The 17,893-nt window shown below is 36.5% G+C and overlaps 1 protein-coding gene across 1 annotated transcript; it reads left to right on the top strand.

The window, feature by feature from the left end:
* Positions 1 to 374: 374 nt before the first annotated feature.
* LOC105051311 (probable Ufm1-specific protease) lies at positions 375 to 16,797 on the top strand. The gene is made up of 13 exons (XM_073243302.1): positions 375 to 711; positions 2,369 to 2,716; positions 8,711 to 8,964; positions 9,609 to 9,693; positions 9,821 to 9,996; positions 11,478 to 11,568; positions 11,671 to 11,793; positions 11,938 to 11,985; positions 12,101 to 12,177; positions 12,578 to 12,666; positions 12,902 to 13,013; positions 15,657 to 15,759; positions 16,241 to 16,797. The coding sequence occupies exons 1-13, from the start codon at positions 513 to 515 to the stop codon at positions 16,468 to 16,470; spliced, it is 1,935 nt and encodes a 644-aa protein (XP_073099403.1). The 5' UTR covers positions 375 to 512; the 3' UTR covers positions 16,471 to 16,797.
* Positions 16,798 to 17,893: the final 1,096 nt, after the last annotated feature.

The following is a 17,893-nucleotide window of genomic DNA, read 5'->3' as shown; positions in this document are numbered from 1 at the left end:
ACTAAAAAATATTATTATATAAATTATTTTTAAGATATTATTAAAATTTTATAATATTTTCATATAAGATTATCTCTAACTAAATATAATATTTTTTTTTGATGTCATTTTTTAAATAAATTTCTCCCAACTAGATACAATAAAATTTATTTTTTTTATATTCGTTTTGTTTATATAAGTGATTTTCAGAAATCTTCAACACATCTTATAATTTGATAAACCCAACCAAAGAACCCTTAACAATAACAGAAAAATAATAATGATATTCTAAAACACCATTTGCTTAATAAAAAAATATTATTTTTGAGAAAAAAAATGATATAAAAGTTAGAATTTTTGGAAATAAATATTATTTCAAGCTACTGTAGTTTCCACGGCCGTATTTGGAGTTGAACCCAGGTAAGCGCCACCCATCTCCCCAGGCGCAGGCGATAATTTCTCCTCCCCAGGCGCGGGCGAGAGAGAGATCGCCGCAGCGGTTAAACCTCTTTCCCACTCGGATCTCTTCGGCGATGGAGGGCGAGAGCGGGCGGTGCGTGCGAGTTCTCTGCCCTAAGAAGACGCTCCTCGGCTTCTCCTCTTCCTCCAAGGAGTCTCCGGGTATTCGATGGCTGATCGGATCCCCTCTCTTCCTTCCTCCCCTCACCGTTGTCTCTGCCTTCCAGTGCCTCCACGGCGATCCCTTCTTACCGGACTTCTCCAGAGAAGCAGGTCTTTCTCTCATCCATGTTCTTGGCATCCTTTCCGTTCTGTTTCCCTTTCTTTCTGATTCGTAACTCGCCAATTGATTTATTAGTTAATCTAGAGTTGAAGGGGTGCCATTTCTTATTTGTATTATTGAAAGATAGCCAAAGAGATTTCTTTTTGATGCGTCCTGATTGGATTGATGTGCAGATGGAAAACTCAGAATTTGGATTTGTAGTTTGTTCGGATAGTGTGTAATCGAAACTATAATTTTTTTTTTTTTCAAAAAAATATGTTAGCTTGAGAGTTCATAGATTGTAGGGCCATTACATTTCAAGAAGTTTGACCTTGGTGAACAATCATGGGGTTGAAGAAAGATAGATGGGATATATGAGAAAGTTGTTGAACAACGAAAATGTAAGATTTGGTAAATTGTTAGTGGAGGAATTTGGTTGGACAGGTTGGCTAGGATGTTCCATGTGATTTTGGAATACTAGAAAGTGAGGGAAGTTGGGATAATGGAAAATTACACGTTAAGTAATATCTTGGTGCAGTGCTACAAGGGATCTCAATCTCATGCTTGTATCAGTGCATAAATGTAGAGTTTTTGAATGGACTACTCCCTTCAAAATTACTTTAGGAGTTGATATATGTAAAGTTGGCTGCAAATAGATATCAAAGAGATGGGTCCATATCTGTCTAACAGTACCAGATTCAAATTATGAGGACAAAGAGATGCTACAAAGCATGGACATGAATACTAGATGCATATTATGAGAAATTATAAATAACCGACTCAATTATTTACTGCTGTTAATTTAGTAACAATTATGTTATTCCTTCTCACTAATAATGAATAACTATGTAATTAATAATTTATACCATCAATTGCTATTTAATTAATAAATAGGTATAACTATGTTATACCCTCGCTGTCTCTCTCCCCCCTTTCTTTGGGGTACACACAATGATGAAGACCAAATAGGTCCATTTCATATTTTGAATGATCAGGGATCTGGATGTTGCTAGCCTGACCCAACTTGACCTGTAAACCAGTCGGCTCCAAAATTGTGTGGAATGTGTCCAAGATATGGCCAGGACATGTCTGTGTTGCATCTAATTCTGATATTTGAAGAACAAGAAAAAAATTCCTAAAGGAAGTGCCCAACACGTATTGCCGACTGTATAAATATCATGTGCAACAGATGAACAGATGTGGATGCAACTACTTAAGGGGAAGGATCCTTAACTATTGGTGATGGTAGTGTTGATTTATGGTTGGTTATGCTGGTTATATCTATTGTTTCATTTTGCAAGCAGTTTCATGTCTGTGTATGGTTTAATAACTGGAAAATGGTTTTTTTTTTCTTCACCTTCTTATAATTTAAAATAAAGTTGACACTTTTTTGGGAATTTCTTAGTGCTAGAAATAGTAAATCTCCTGATGATTTTTGAGTTAACATATTTGTTTCCTGTACTCTTGCTTTTAGAACCCAATTTCTTAGTTTTCATACTATTTTATTTTGACATGCTGAAAAGCACCTTCATTTCATTCATTACTTACCAACTAGAGATGCCTATGTTTTGGTTTTAATTGCACTTTTAGGTTTTAATCTTTGTAATCATTAAACTTTTCTTTCTTTTTTTTTTTTTTTTTTTTTTTTTGCATTTTATGTTTTAACAGATGATATTCGCATACTATTGTTGAGAGGATTCGATATTATAGGAGCATTGTTCATTGGCCATGGATCTTTGAAGGAAAATGCTATTAGGGCGGTGGAGGCCTCTTGTAGATTGAGAAAGTCCCTTCATAATGGTGAAGTAAGTTTCGATATGATCGGAGCAGCTGCTGATTTGCCCATTGGTGACATTCACTTTTTGGTCTCTGATTCTGCAAAACCGATAAATATGGAAGCTAGCACTGTTATCTATGAAGATAATCCTGATAAATATCTGTGGGAGAAAGGCTGTCTACTTAGATGTGAGTTGGCATTCAAGTTGCCTGCCTATTTTCCTGTAAATAAAACTCCTGGTAAGTTTCTTTGGTTTTTCTGATTATTTTACATGAATGAACCATCTTAAGACTCTCTCTCTCTCTCTCTCTCTCTCCTCGCTCTCTCTCCCTCCCCCTCTCCCTCTCTCTGTGTGCAAACATGCACAATAGACCGGAGCATCACTACTTTACCATGTTCTCCTCTGTATTTCTTTTTTATTTGGGGTTAGATAACCATTAAAAACATATGATTCATAGTATTAGTACATATGTCATTGGATCGGTGTAGGTCTACATAATGATCAATATCCATAAAAAGCATTCAATAGAAAAAGTGAAAGCGCCAGTGGACAATGCTGTGTCAGACATGTCTATGAATCAGAAATGTTAATATGCTAGTAATCTGGAGATGGATGATGACTAAACTGTATATTGAAATGTATTTTTAGCAAACTAGAGAATAAGGGAAATTCACCTATATAACATCCTGCAAGCTTAATAATTTCTAAGTAGAGTATTCACACTGGTTTCTGAAATGGAGCAGCTACCATCATGCTTTAAACCAGACATTTTTTAGTGAATAATCCTGAAATGCATGGCAATCTCCATCAAAGTTCATGCTTTCAGTGAGTTAGATATTTCTCAGCATATTATAAATAAGTTCACCTACTTCACCATTAGAGTACCCTAGAAAATGAACTTAAAGAAAAGATTCCTGAGCATCTGATCTTGGAACTATTATGTCCCCTTGATCTTTCTTTTATATAAGGAGATCCAAATATTTATCAAAGCCACAAACTTATGCAGTTCATCAGCTTATGCGTTTTACTCAGAAAAAGGATGAAATCACTATACCGTACCATTTGTCAACTACACTTATATGGTTCCCTACATTCATCAAAAATGATTAGCCATCAACTACTTAGATATACTTCTCAATATGATAAATTATAAGGTCATCTTGGACTGATTTCACTGTGGATAACCCTCATATTCTCATTAAATAAGCCTTTGCCACATCCATTTTTCTTCATCCTTGAACTTCCATAAAGTAAGATTCAATTCAATGGTTGCAATATCAAATTTCACTGCACCTTTTATTTTGCAGACTGCAAACCAGATTCCCAAGCTGGAATTTTCACCTCTTCACACTTCATATGAAACGGCTTCTGCCGCTTGGGAAAGACATAAACACTGGATTATTAGAAAGATTCATAAACACTGGATTATTAGAAAGCATACATGTTAAAGACAGTTCTTCTGTCATTAGAAAGATTCATAAACACTGGATTATTCTTCAATCCATGTATCAAATTAAGACCACATAAATATAGGAAACTATTTGTGCTGCACCCGAATAGCCTGGCCTTGATTTGAAGTTCCTTCTTTTCCATGTTTGTTTTAGCCATAATACTTTATGTTGACAAATTTCATCCTAGATACCATTTCAAGAAACCATGTGACTAAATCAAATTATTTAAACTGAATTCCTATGAATAAAATTGAAGAATCAATTTCTTTTTGGAGGTAAGAAATACTTTGAACAATAGATGGCTGTAATTAAAACCTTAAGAACCATTTAAAAAAGTTAAAAAGGAGAGATTAAGTCCCCTTGTCACTTCTGACCTGGAAAATAGGAGCTTTATTGAATGATACTAAATATTAAGTACTGCTGATACACATAAATTCCCAATTTGAACATTTATTTGAGATGTTATATATTTGCATCATTTCAAATAGAGATACCATTGTTTATTATCAAAGATTTGTTGAAATCATCTTTCCATAAAATCCAGTGGATTTTGTTTTCAGTCTTAGAGCTCAAGCATTCATCTGCAACAAAGAAACCATTTGTAATATTATTATTTCTTATATTCAACTTCACAGTGACTTTCCTAGTCGAGTAAGTAATGCTCCTCTGCTGCTTGCTTCTCTGGAGCATGAACTTGCAAGATAATGTAAATGCTTCAAAGGCCGATCTTACATTTTGGTGAATATTTTCATGATCTTGACCCTCCATCAAGCCCCACAATATTGCAAGAAAAGGAAATTGAAATTTATGAAACTATGGCCTTTTGCTTCTCCCATTTCTCTGTCTACAGTTCATATATCTAGTTCCTAGTCAAGAAGTTTCTCTTTATCATTGGAATCACTTAATTGAATCCTTCTTATGCCTGCATGTTCTCAATGAATGACTTATGGAGACACCAACAACTTTATATTCTACTTTTTTTAAATCTCTCATCTGTATATGTTATACCCTTGGAAAAAGTTTGGTACATTGTCTTCTTCTTTGAGCAAAGAACTTCAAATATTTGGTTCATCTATGAGAGTATTTTTGGAACAGTGGAGTGATTTCTAGCTATATTTTAGTGCATTTTCAGTTACTTATTGCACTTGAAGATCAACACTTTGGTCTGTTAGATGCCATATTGAAAGATTAATCTGACTAGGAGACTTCAATGAGGGTGACGCAGGAGAACAAGGAGATATTTGAGAGTGACGGATGATGGCACTACCTTCGCATACAGAGACAAGTTTTCCTAGAATATCTAAAAGTTTTGGATGTGAAGAGGATAGTCAAGAATCCAGAGATTCACATGCTAGAGATGATTTTTCAGTTGGTATCTATATGAAAAAGAAATCAGCATAATTGCCAATTGCTAGGTTAGGACAGTGGTGAAAGCAAGGGAGTAAAATCATATTGACACGAGCAATTGTTGACTGAATGCAGTTAAACAAAATATGTATGTTCAGCTCATGGAACATGGTATACTAACAGTGATAATGTTGCCAAGATTGTTGCAACAAAGGATTGCTTGCATGGCTTACAATGCCAATTTGAAGAGAACTATAACCCCAAATTTGAAATTTAACTTATAATAAACAGTGTCTGAAATTTATGAATTATTGGAGATTCAAAGTCCATACAAATTAACATAAAAATTGAGCAGTTGCCCATCTTTTTTTGGCAGTTAAACAGGTCAACTAAAACTAACAAATAAGTTCACATTCAGAAATAACTTATGTAGGGGAAGATAGATGTTTGTCAACTCTTATGGTATCAGGAATTAGATATTAAAAATCAAGTTTGTTAACTTTGAAAAGGATTGAATTAAAATGCTTACAATTGGGCATCACTCTGGGACTCCAACTTGGTGATGGAAGGTGAAAGATATCTTTCTCCTTTTGATTTATATTGTCTTCTTAAAATTATGCAAGTCGTACAATTTGGTTATATCTGATACCAAAGCTAAATTGTAGCAATCTTAATGTAAATAGGTTGTTGAAATTGCCATGCCTTATGCCTTGTGGTATGGTGCTCTTAAAAATGGCTTGAAGCTCAAAGGTACATCATGCAAGGATTCTTATATGTGTCACCTAGTTTGTGCCTTTGGATACCTTTGATTATTTTAAGATTTGATTATGATTTACTAGCAGTTGTAGTGGGACGGTCTTGTGTACATAAATATTATCGTGTTTGAACTCTAATACCACCCTTAGATATAGTAGCACATGTTATTGTACCTTGAAAGCTTTACTCTGACAATGTTGTGATATTGAAGTATATATCACCTTTGGATATGGTTTCATCATGATGCCCCCATTTTAGTTTATATTATCAGATTATTATTAATGTCCAATAGGATAACAAAGCCATCATTCCAGAATATTCTTACGTTGCATTTTTCACATTTTTTTTTCTCATTTTCTATTTTTTAAATTCAAAGGAAAATCTTTGTAGCTTATGCCTTATGCCTCAATGCTTTAAGTCTAATACTTTGACTAAGGTTTGTGAAATTGGAATCGGGATCTATGCCGGTCAGCTGATGATACGAGTCAGTACGGATCTGTATCAGATCGGGTCGGACCGGAGCGAACCAACATAAAAGCGAAGAAAGAAACTTGGGAGGAGGAAAAGAGAGAAAAAGGGGAGGGGGAGGGAGAAGGGGAGGATGGTGGAGGAGACACTGGTGGTGGTTATAACGGGCGCAAGCATGCTCGGAGGGCCGCCAAGACCTCCACTTTCTCCACCAAATCTCGATCGAGAGAGGGAGAGAGATAGAGGGGGGAGGAAAAGACAGAGGGAGGGAAGCTATGGAGAGCCGCTAGAGGGCCTCCGACTGGCTGTCGTGACCGTCTGACGGCAAAATCGCGGCTTATAGCTCCGCGAGCATGAAACAGAGATGATCGTCCTTGTTTTATGGAATTTTTTAAAAAATCCTGACCACAATAAGCTTCACTTGAGTGAAGCCGCACATCCATTGCCGACTTCACTATTTTTCAATTTTTTAAAATAATTTTTGAAACTGTAGAGTCGGCAAATCCATTGCTGGTTTCACTATTCATCATGTTTTAAAAAAAGACATGAATGGGGTAGTCACCCCTGTTCTGTGGCTGTGGCTCCACCTGCACTTTTTCTATCGTCCGGTGGCCATGCCACCCACTCGGCACCCTCCGACAGCCTCTTCGTTTGCCTCTCTCCAATATCCTCTCTCACCTCTCTCTCCTATCTCTCTTGATTAAATATCATATCAGGCGACATGGAGCCACGAGGCTTCGTAGCCCTCTGGTGGCCTTGGTGGGCCACTATCGGCCCTCTGGTGGCATTGTCCCCTCTTCCCTCCCCTCCTCTCTCTTTTATTCTCTTTCTCTCTCTCTTTCGTTCGGTGTTCCAATTTGGCTGGCCGAACCATCTCGGTTTGTAGCCGGTACGGCTTGGAACATCCTAACCATTCGGTTCGGGATGGTTCGGCGAACATTGTTCTTGACACTATAAGCATTATGCCTCAACCTTTATGGAATATTGTTTGACATAGTTTTTGCTTTTGAGGTGAAATGAATTGTTTTAATCATCAGTGCATGTGCTTACAAAGAATATAGATAAATTGAAGTGGTTGAGCTCAGCGTTTGCCATACCGTGCCGAACTGGCCGGTACATCCTGTATCGTACCGAACCGATGGGGAACCGACATGATTCGGTCGGTAAATTCGGTACACCGCGGTACGGAAGAAAAAAAGAAAAAAGTGAGAAAGAGAGAGAGGAGGAGAGGGAGGGAGGTAGGAGCGTCGGAGGCCGGCGGTGGCCGGCTGCGGCCGCCGAGGGCTTCCGAGCCCGTATCGCCCATAGGCTTTCAAGAGAGTGAGAAAGAGAGAGCGCTCGGGGGGAGGGACCTATCGGACGACGGTGCCTCCGTTGCGAGGCCCCCGGTGGCCGGCGAGCAGACGCCGACGGCCTGAGGGCGGTGGCGCGGGTGGAGCCCCTCCGCAGCTCCGCCCCCTTCTTCTTTTTCGAAAAGACGGTCTGTTTGATTTTTTTTTTTTATTTTAAACTCATGAAGTCGGCAACTGTGTTGCCGACTTAATGGATTTTTTTAAAAAAAATAAAAATCATGAAGCTGATAAACTATTTGCCGGCTTCACTTAAAACTATCTTTTTTAAAAAATCGCGAAACAGGGATGACGCCCCTGTTTCACGCCCGTGGCGCCGCGCGCGGACTGCGCCCTCCAGCGCCACGGCGGCCAGCCGGTGGCCCGCCGGCTCTTCCCCTCCCTCTTTTTCTTTCTTCCTCCTTCTCTCTCTATTTTCTCTCTCTCTCTTTTTCTTCTTCTGATTCGGGTCGCTTTGTCGATTCGGTACGGTACGAAACCATACCGAATCGTATCGCCGGCCCGGTGGTACCGGTTCAGCATACCTTGGTTGAGCTTTTAATAAGTTGGCATAAGTCAGTTATTTTTCATTTGCAAAGGTTTCAATGTGGAGATATAGTTGACAAGTGAGGCTTTCCTTTCTTATATTTTGTTTAGGAACCTAAAATCTAAGCTATGCTCAAGGTTCAGCACAAATTTCTTTTGCATGCTCAATTTCAATTCTAGTTCTTTGCAATATTTGTTCAGATATATTCTGAGTTTTAAATGTATAAGTGACCATATGGGATGTTGATCTTATATAAAACAAAGACCTGTTTTTGTTTACTTACTCGACTCATTCGTTTCTAGTTGACTTATGAACTGGGTCTTAATTTTCCTCAGATATTGAAGAGACATTTTCTTCACTGGTTGATGCTGCTGCTGCTAAATTAAAAGATCCTGATGTTGCTTACCTAGTTGAAGGTCCAGATATCAGTTCCGAGGAGGCATCTCATTCTATTGTTTTACATGGAGAGGAGTTAGATTTCGACAAGCATCCCTCTAATCACAAGCCCTTAAATTCTAGTGCAGAAGCTCAAGCTTGTTCATATTTCTGTTCGAAAAATAAGTTTAAGTCAACATCTGCTGCAAGAGAGGTAAGCTAAAATTCAAGAACATTGACAACCTATGATGTTATTGCAGCAACACCACTTTTTGGGTTGCTTGGTTTACTTGTTAGAGTGTTAGTAGAAAAAATACTATATCAGTCATCAAATGTGTTATTTAGTTGGTTTACTTGTTTTCTAGCCTTCCTCCATTTTGGGGGATTCGTTTGTCTTATGCACTTTTGGAATATAACCAGGGGCATAATTCTGCCATATATTATGTGCTTTCATTTCATTGTTCAAAATCATCAAATGTGTTGTGGGCCTGATCGATCATTCAAGGAGTGCTAAAATCATTTTGGGAGAGGGATGAGGAGAACCGAAGCACAATTATAGTCTCTGACGTCTATAATATTGATATATTATTCTGTACCAGTACTGTCTTGTTTGATGTCCAACTAATCATTCAGAGCATATACTTCTAAGTTCTACCAGGCTGTTCTCATCCTTTTTCTTTCATGGAAACATTTAGCCTTTTCTTTAGCCACCGATCCTTATCTCAGCTGGTTGGCATGCCTCTCCACTGAGAGAGGTCCAGGGATGGAACCCTGGTGGTGTCCTCACCATATTTCTCAAAAAGAAAAAAAAATGTTAATATGAAGTATTTAAAACTTTCTGACTGTTTTGTTTCTTAGACTGCAGATGCAATTCGAGTAACTGTCCTGTCAAATAAATCAAGAAATAATAATTCTGGTGCTCCTATTGCCGAGTATTTACCAGGTGCTGATTTTGTTGTTTTCTAATCGGTCGTGATATACCTTTTTGTTCAAGTAGTACAGTTATGTATACATAATATTTATCTTTAATGTTCTCAGCTGACTAATTGATGATCAACACCTGTATTCAGCATCAGAACCGGCAAGAATTGTAGTTGCGAGCTTCAAGCTAGATGTATTGTGCTATGCTTCGGAAGATTTTCCTGTGACTGCTGCTATATCTAAATTGGTTGTACCTGCATTAGTTGATCAGTTAGAAACTATGAAGAAGGCTATCATACCAGAGATTTTATCACAACATCCTCAGGTGATGTATCCCCTGTAACTTTTATCAATAGTAGTCGATAATCTGATTAGTGAAAAATGCTTATAAATGGGATCATCTTGCTTTTGTTTGCACAAACTTCCATTAGCCACATTTACCTCAGCTGGAGCATTGCTGGCATATATTAACACTTTATATGCAGTTGCAAGGTAATACTTCTTAACATTGTCCCACTAACTTGCCTGAGAGACTTGGATGGTTTCTACTTCATAGGAAGTGGAAAATGCATGGGAACAATGGTGGAAACTACATGAAGGATCAAGAGTCGATGGAAACTAGTTTAATTTTCTTTCTTAGAACTTGTATTTAGTATAGGCCTTACAGAAAAAGTTGCATATGGTGCTCCACCTGTGGTATGTTTGTAGATTTTTTTTTTTTAAATTGTGAGGGGTGCAGAAGAGGAAATGGGGAAAAAATGAAATGTTTCTCATGTTTTAAAATCCAAGTCATTTTTAGTTGCAATCAATAAGTTAACCAGCTGTCTATTGTGGCCTTCTTCCCTGTTTGACCTTTTATACCAACTAGACCAGACAACTAGAGATTCAGTAAAATCTTCTTCTGTCCTATTCATCTTATGTCTTTCTGAATCAGGAGAAATTTGGAGGGTAGCTTCTCGGTAGCATGTGTTCAAACTTCAAAGTAGCTTGGCTAGGAATTCAGCACCAATTTAAAGCTGATCATAAAACATTTGCAAACTTTGTTGATCGTATCTTAATTGACAAATCCCGTGTATTGTAAATGGGATGGGGCTTGTAGGTTGATTGGTTGCCTGGTGTATAGTTATTTATTTTTTCAATTTGCAGCTTCTTGCTATACTTAATCAATTTCGTGTAGGGCTGAAACTAGATCGAATACCAGTATATTGATATCTATATTTTATAAAAAAATTCATATCCATATTTGTTTTAAACGGATATGGATACAGATTAGATACTAGAAGTATGGATATAAATACTGATAATTAAATTTAATGACTACAAAATCAAGGATATTACTAAATGGATGATAAATTAAGTTAATAATATGTTAATACGGTCGTATATTTTTCTTAAACGTTAATGAATGCTATACAAAATTATATAGGATTACAGGTGGAATGGATATTCGATACGTATCAGATAGTTGTCTATCCATATGCACATCCATTTTTCTTTGTCGGATATGATATGGATACGGATATTACTCGGACGCTCAAATTTTTGTCCATATCCGGATAGATTCGGATATTCGGACAGATATTATCCATACCACTTTCACCCCTAGTTTGTGTCCACAAAATGGTTAGATCAGGCTTGTGGTCGATACAAATATATAATAATTGTTATCCTTTTGTGAGTACGTCCTCTATAATAATTGTTATTCTTTTTCATCCTTCTTGTATGAGATCCGGATGTTTTCTATTCTACAACTGTTATCAATGTCTCTTTTTCTTGTTATATGTAATTTGTGTTTTACGTTTGCAGTTATGTCCATATCACTTCCTCCCCCCTGGGATTTTGCATCCAATAACGGCTATTTATGAACTCAGATATGGGGAGACAGAGGTGAAACAAGGTATAGACTAGAATTTGTGCAAGTCTTGCTGGATTCCTATTACTCTAAATGCAAAAGCTACTTACAGGTTTATAACAAGTGGTTGTGTTTCCAACTTTGTAGGTGAAATTAGAAAATCTTTACACTCAAGACTGGGTTTACCTTTGGATCGTCCTTTATTACGTATTGCTAATGCACTAAGTATTGGCAGTAAAAGCATCATGAGAAGCAACTCAATACCAAATGGTACTTAATTAATACCGATGATGAATCACACCATCCAGTTTCCAATAGCTGTGGTGTTTGATATTGCTTGTCAGCATATAATCTATGCTGAGGTTTCCTAAGATGTGTCTTAACTGTGGCCAACTCTTTGGATGTAATGTACAGGTTGTCCATTACTTAAAGATGTCCATACTGGAATTCCAAATAGTGGGGGTTAGTTTTCTGATTTACACTTTCTCTATAGTTCTACCTGTGGAGAGGGAGAAAATGATCTCAAACAAACCTTTTCCACCAGTGGATAATGCATGTACTTCGATGGTTTTTGTAGTTTCTGGAGGCATTGCATCCCTAATTGATGGTTCTTATGAATATTATCATTACCTTCTCAACGGAATGGATGACAGTGTAAGGTCTCTCTCCTGTTGTGACTTTTGCAGAGGTTGTACTGTATTTGAACTAAACTCACCCTATATTTTTCAGTTATGCATTTGACATGTTCATTTTATAATTTACATGCTATGAAAAATGTCTAGGAGTAATCGGTCAATGTTCTTTACATTTTAAGTCTATCAAGTGATTGATTTTTTGTATGTTGTACAAACTTTAATGTCCTAGATGTTTAAATATTTCTTTCCAATTCTTTCAGGTACCCAAATTGTTTAGTTATTTGTACGTTTATGTCAAGTTGGTTTTCTATCTACTAGTTCAAAATACATTGTAGCTGTGATTATGGAATCAGTAAATAAACTCTGCATGATTATCTACCAATTTCATGTTTTTCATTATTAATCAAATTAATTAACAGGGCTGGGGATGTGCTTACCGCTCTCTACAGACTATCATATCTTGGTATCGGCTTCAGCAGTACACATCCATTGAAGTTCCCTCACACAGGTCTGTGACATTCAGAACACATAACATCTGTGTTTCCAACTTATGCTAATTTGCTTGGTAAGCTGGAACTACTGTTTTATTAACATTGCATCATTTTACTGTAATTTTTCCTTTTGAGGATTATGGTTTATCAATAAGAAGGATGTCGTTGAAAAAATTATACAATTGTATGATATGACTATCTTTATTTACCAATATTGGTTAGACTGCTTTTTAATTGGTGCGATTTTTCCAGGGAAATTCAGCAGACTCTTGTTGAAATTGGTGATAAGGAACCTTCATTTGTTGGGTCACGTGAATGGATTGGAGCCATTGAGTTGAGCTTTGTTTTGGATAAACTTCTGGGTGTAAGATTGCTATTTTTCTTTTTGAGTACTTTAATAAATTTGGTTCCAAAGAATAAGTAGATTGGTATTGAAGTAATGGTTATTGAAATTTTAGAAAACTATTCTTGTCAAAATCACATCTATGATATAAATTTGAGAAAATATGCTTTATAAAATTTACTAGAAATTAATAATGTATCAAACTTAGTGAAAGCATTAATGTAGGTATTAACTTTTATTGACAACTGAGAAGAAGTAATGGAGATGAAAGCACGTAAACAGTATTCACAATTGCAAGAGCACACCCGATGGTCATGTCATTATATTATTGCTAGTTAGATGCATATATGCATATCATATGTAGACTTTGACAAATAAATGATTTGTCAATAAAATCAAGTTTGATCATATATTGCTTGGACTTGGTTTCACTTTTGGATTCTATTCCTATTCTCTTACCCTCAATTCAAGTTTCTGTTCTTTCTGTTGTCCCTGCCAAAAATTCTGGTCATCGGCATCTATTATTAACACATTCCATTTAGCTACACCAGGTTGTCTTTGGTTGCTGCTCTATTGAACATACTCGAAAACATGCCTGCTGTTATTACTATGATCTTCCTAAGTATAAAGATACATATCTTAGAATACTCAGTATATCTTTATTTATCTTGTATCATTGGTCTATTTTGTCTGATACAGACAAAATCAATATGGTTTGGAGCAAATTATATGTTTTTGAAACCAGATGGCTTGGGGTCAAAAAAGCATCTATCTGTTTTGTCATCTTATCTTGGTTGTTAGGTCAAAAATTTAGATTTTATGGTTGAAACAGTTGTTGAAATGAATTTCTAAAATAATTTATCTACGAAATTATTACCATTCTTGCCAAAGATCCTATGAAGTTGTAATGTCTAGATGGGACCAAAATAAAGCAAAGTATGACGCCTCGTAGTGACATGTGAAGCATGTTCTGTTGCAGCACTAGATTGTAAAATTTTGGTACTTCAGCAACTATAAATATTTAAGTATTAAAAACCTGATATGTACGGAATAAACCAACCAAAAATATTCAAGCATGTTTTAGTATAATTGCATCAATACATTTTATAGATTATACAACTCCATGATATGAGATATGCTAGAATCTTATTGGTAGTGTTTAAACCATAATTCTACTAATGCAAAGTGTGTGATGGCCATCTGAATTAAAAATTTTCGCCACTAAACATGATAGACTATTAATATATTTACCAGAAAATCAAAAGACAAATGTTTTCGAGCTTCTCTACTTATGGATTAGGTGGTCATAGAATGGACATTTTTTTATGACAAGATACAATATTTTGCAAAGTTTGGTGAACCGCCCGAACTATCTGGTTTGGGGCATATCGAGCTATATTGGGGATGGACTGGCATACTTTGAGACACCAGTGAGGGGTGGGGAGAGGAAGGAGAGAGAGGGAGGGAGGGAAAGGGAGGAAGGGTATAAGAAAAATATCTATGTACTTAACAAAAAATATTAAAAATATATTTTTTATTAAGATCTATGCTTCTTATTTAAATATCCAAGTTAACTTAAGGATATAACAAAAATAATGTACTGAATAGTTGTTTCAATACCTATATCCTTGTCCAATCTTTAAAAAAAACAAATACTCATTCCTAATATCAAAATAAAGGATCAAACTCATTGAAAGAGTTCAACTCTCTTCCACTATTTTAAGATGATTACCAAAGAACTTCATAAGTATCCAAGGGTAGGACACATATCTGACTCAGATACTGAGATTTTTGGAGCTGGACATGAGTGTCTAGCTAACACAGTGGATAGCAGGTATCGTCCATTTGTGTAGCTGTAATTGAATGTTATAACCCTTCTTTTTTAGGTAAAGGAGAGAGATCAAATTCAGCAGTCTGGATTTTTTTTTGAAATCTTTTCTTTGATTTGAACCTGCCCAAAAATGAGACGTAATGTGGTTGATCTTATGATATCTATTCCTTTGTACTGGCTGATATATTGTCGCATGTTGCTACCATACCTTTACACTGCTTGGTGTTATTGAGTACTTTTATTGGTGTTCAGACTGTACTGAACGCTGAAACCTTGTTGATTCTTGGCAGTTGTGCAACCTCCAGAACAAGTTACAATTGAGTTGCTATTCACCAGCTGTATGACTTCCAAGACAACTTACATATATGCATCAACAATATCCACAAACTGCAAATTTCTTTTATTATTTTGATAAGGAAGATTATAGTTCTTGTGGTGATTGAAGGTTTCCAGTCTCACTGCATTTCTTGCCCATCTCAAGTTAATTTTCCTGTACTAATACCTGGATCTGATAGAAAGAAACATTATTAAAATCTAAATAATGGATATCTTATTACAAATGAAGATGAGAAAAACATCTGATAGTATATCCTGGATATGGTTGTTCTTGTGTAATGACCATTTGATTCATCTTCTCAAACTTACGTTGAAATCTTTCCTCCACCTCCATATAAATCTGAATCAGAAATGAAATATTAATTTTAATTACTTAAAGTTATTTTGACAAATTCAATTAAGAACTTGCTAGGTTGTTTTGCAGAGTAGTGATATTCTCATATGTTAGGAATACTTTTGATTTATTCAATTGGTAAATAAGTGATTTGCTTCTACAGGTTGGCTGCAAGATCATAAATGTGAGATCTGGGGAAGAGCTTCCAGAGAAATGCAGGGAGCTTGCCATGCATTTTGAGACACAGGGAACCCCTGTAATGATTGGTAGGTATTTCTGCATTTGGATAATGCAGGTGGTTCACAAAATAAGTCTGAATTCATGCTATCCATCAATACTTAAGACCTGTTTTACGTACAATAGCACCCTAAGCGCCCTACCTAACACCAGCCCTTCGTGCTTACGAGCTCGGTTTATATTCAGGACATGGGACTTCATATGTTTGAGACCCATATCGAGGAACAGCACTTATTCTAAGTTCCACCGTGAGTTCAGTTAATATGTTTGTTGGCCAATCATACCCTGTTTCTTTTCTTACTAGCTTCTGTAGAAAGTAATCACAGTGTGAGAAAATAGGCAGACCTGTAGAGCATAATGATCATAGATTTGTCCATGGTCATACTGACTTAAATATATTTAAGATCCTCACTGTTGATGCCTGTCAAAACATGGCTAGGGAGTAGTATGGTCATGTTTAACCTGCATTTATAGAAAAATGTTCTTGATACATTTTATCATGGTTTGCAGGTGGTGGTGTCTTGGCATATACTCTATTGGGAGTTGATTACAATGAGGTGAGTGGAGATTGTGCCTTTCTGATTCTCGATCCTCACTACACAGGTAATGATGATTTGAAAAAGATTGTTAATAGTGGATGGTGTGGGTGGAAGAAGGCTGTTGATAGCAAAGGCCGAAGTTTCTTCTTGAAGGATAAGTTCTACAATCTTCTGCTTCCCCAAAGGCCTAACATGGTGTGAGAGATCATGTGAAATATTGGGGTGATTAAATAAATTAAAAAAAAGGATACATGTAGAAGAGGATAAAGAAAAAGAAACATGCACTCTTGCTGCACAACCACAACACCCCCCAACCACCCCAATAAAAGGAGGGAAAAAAAGACAAGTTTGTATTGGTAGCGAGGATATCAAGGAGACCAAGAGTTTTCTACATTACAGATGCTCATCTCAAGCCAACTTCTTTTGGATTTTTTTACCTTTTCAAGTCACATGTCATTGTATTGAAACTCTCAGTAAGAACATGATTTAATGTCTTCTTGAGGGCACAACAGAAGTTAGTCATATGTTCATCAGTGGTAGAAGCAGGCAGCAAGTGATCTCGTCAACCAACCTTTTGTGACCCTGAACGTGGGATTATTTCTTTTGACCATCTCATGCACATCCATATGCAGCTTAACTGACATGAATTTATAAGAACTTTTGTAGCTGTTTTTAAACTTTATTTTCTTTTGCTGATGATGTATCGTTATCCACTTCACTGGAGAACTATATCTTGGGGTCATTTTAGCATGGAGGGCTGGGGGTTACTCTTTCTGGTGATGTAGTAGTGTTTTTTTTTTTTTTGGTTTTTTTGACCCAGCACTTTTCTGCATGCTGGACTTTTCGTCTTTCCCTTTTGTGAGATATGAAACAGCTTGGAATTCCACCTTTACCTCTAAAAGAAAGATATGATGTGACCATACCTAACAAGGACTTGGAAAAAAAAACTGCCTTAAGTTCATTTTTCACCGTAAGGGTGTTCCTGGATGGGAGTCGTCTTTAATTGGCTGGGATCATCAAGCATTAGTCTTTAATTGGAGTGGTTCTAATGTCATCATTGCATGGGGTCTCAATCTGTTTCAAGGCATGGTAGGTGTTATTTGGAATCTGTAGTGATTGAAGGATTTCTGATCCCATCCTTGGCTTTAAAATGATATCTTGTCAACTTGGTGAAAAAAATAGTTTCCCTGTCATGTTATCTGACATAAGCCTCTTTGGATGCTTTGCAATTCCATACAACGGCACTGTGCTACAGGATGGTTGTCGCATTACTTGCAGAGAATTGTCTCAAAAATGTTGATGAAGAAATTAGGAAGGTTGATGATCTTGATATCCCCAGAATTATTGGATGCCACAGAATAAACCGAAAAAGTTACAATATTTCATGTCAACTTGTTTAACAACTTACTCTAATAAAAGAAAGATAATCTTAGGGACATCTGACAATCAGGGTTTGTGAGGCTGGGAAGGTGAGAAAGGACTCAAGCATTGCAACAACTCTTATATACGAACCACGGAGTAATGCTGTCAAACCTGTGAATTAGACAGGGAAGTGGAATGGAGTTCTGGGAATCAGTTTGGGCATGTGTTCTTATTTGCTTGGTTTAATGTCTGTGAGCAATAC

Source organism: Elaeis guineensis, chromosome 9, assembly GCF_000442705.2.
Source record: "Elaeis guineensis isolate ETL-2024a chromosome 9, EG11, whole genome shotgun sequence".
NCBI lineage: Eukaryota > Viridiplantae > Streptophyta > Magnoliopsida > Arecales > Arecaceae > Elaeis > Elaeis guineensis.
This window is presented reverse-complemented; position numbering and strand designations above follow the sequence as displayed.

What these genes read in the sequence shown, in the direction of transcription:
- LOC105051311 (XM_073243302.1), top strand. Translation starts at nt 513, where the DNA reads ATGGAGGGCGAGAGCGGGCGGTGCGTGCGAGTTCTCTGCCCTAAGAAG. An exon ending in GGACTTCTCCAGAGAAGCAG is followed by an intron (nt 712 to 2,368) that starts GTCTTTCTCTCA and finishes ATGTTTTAACAG; the next exon opens with ATGATATTCGCATACTATTG. An exon ending in TGGAATTCCAAATAGTGGGG is followed by an intron (nt 11,986 to 12,100) that starts GTTAGTTTTCTG and finishes TGGTTTTTGTAG; the next exon opens with TTTCTGGAGGCATTGCATCC.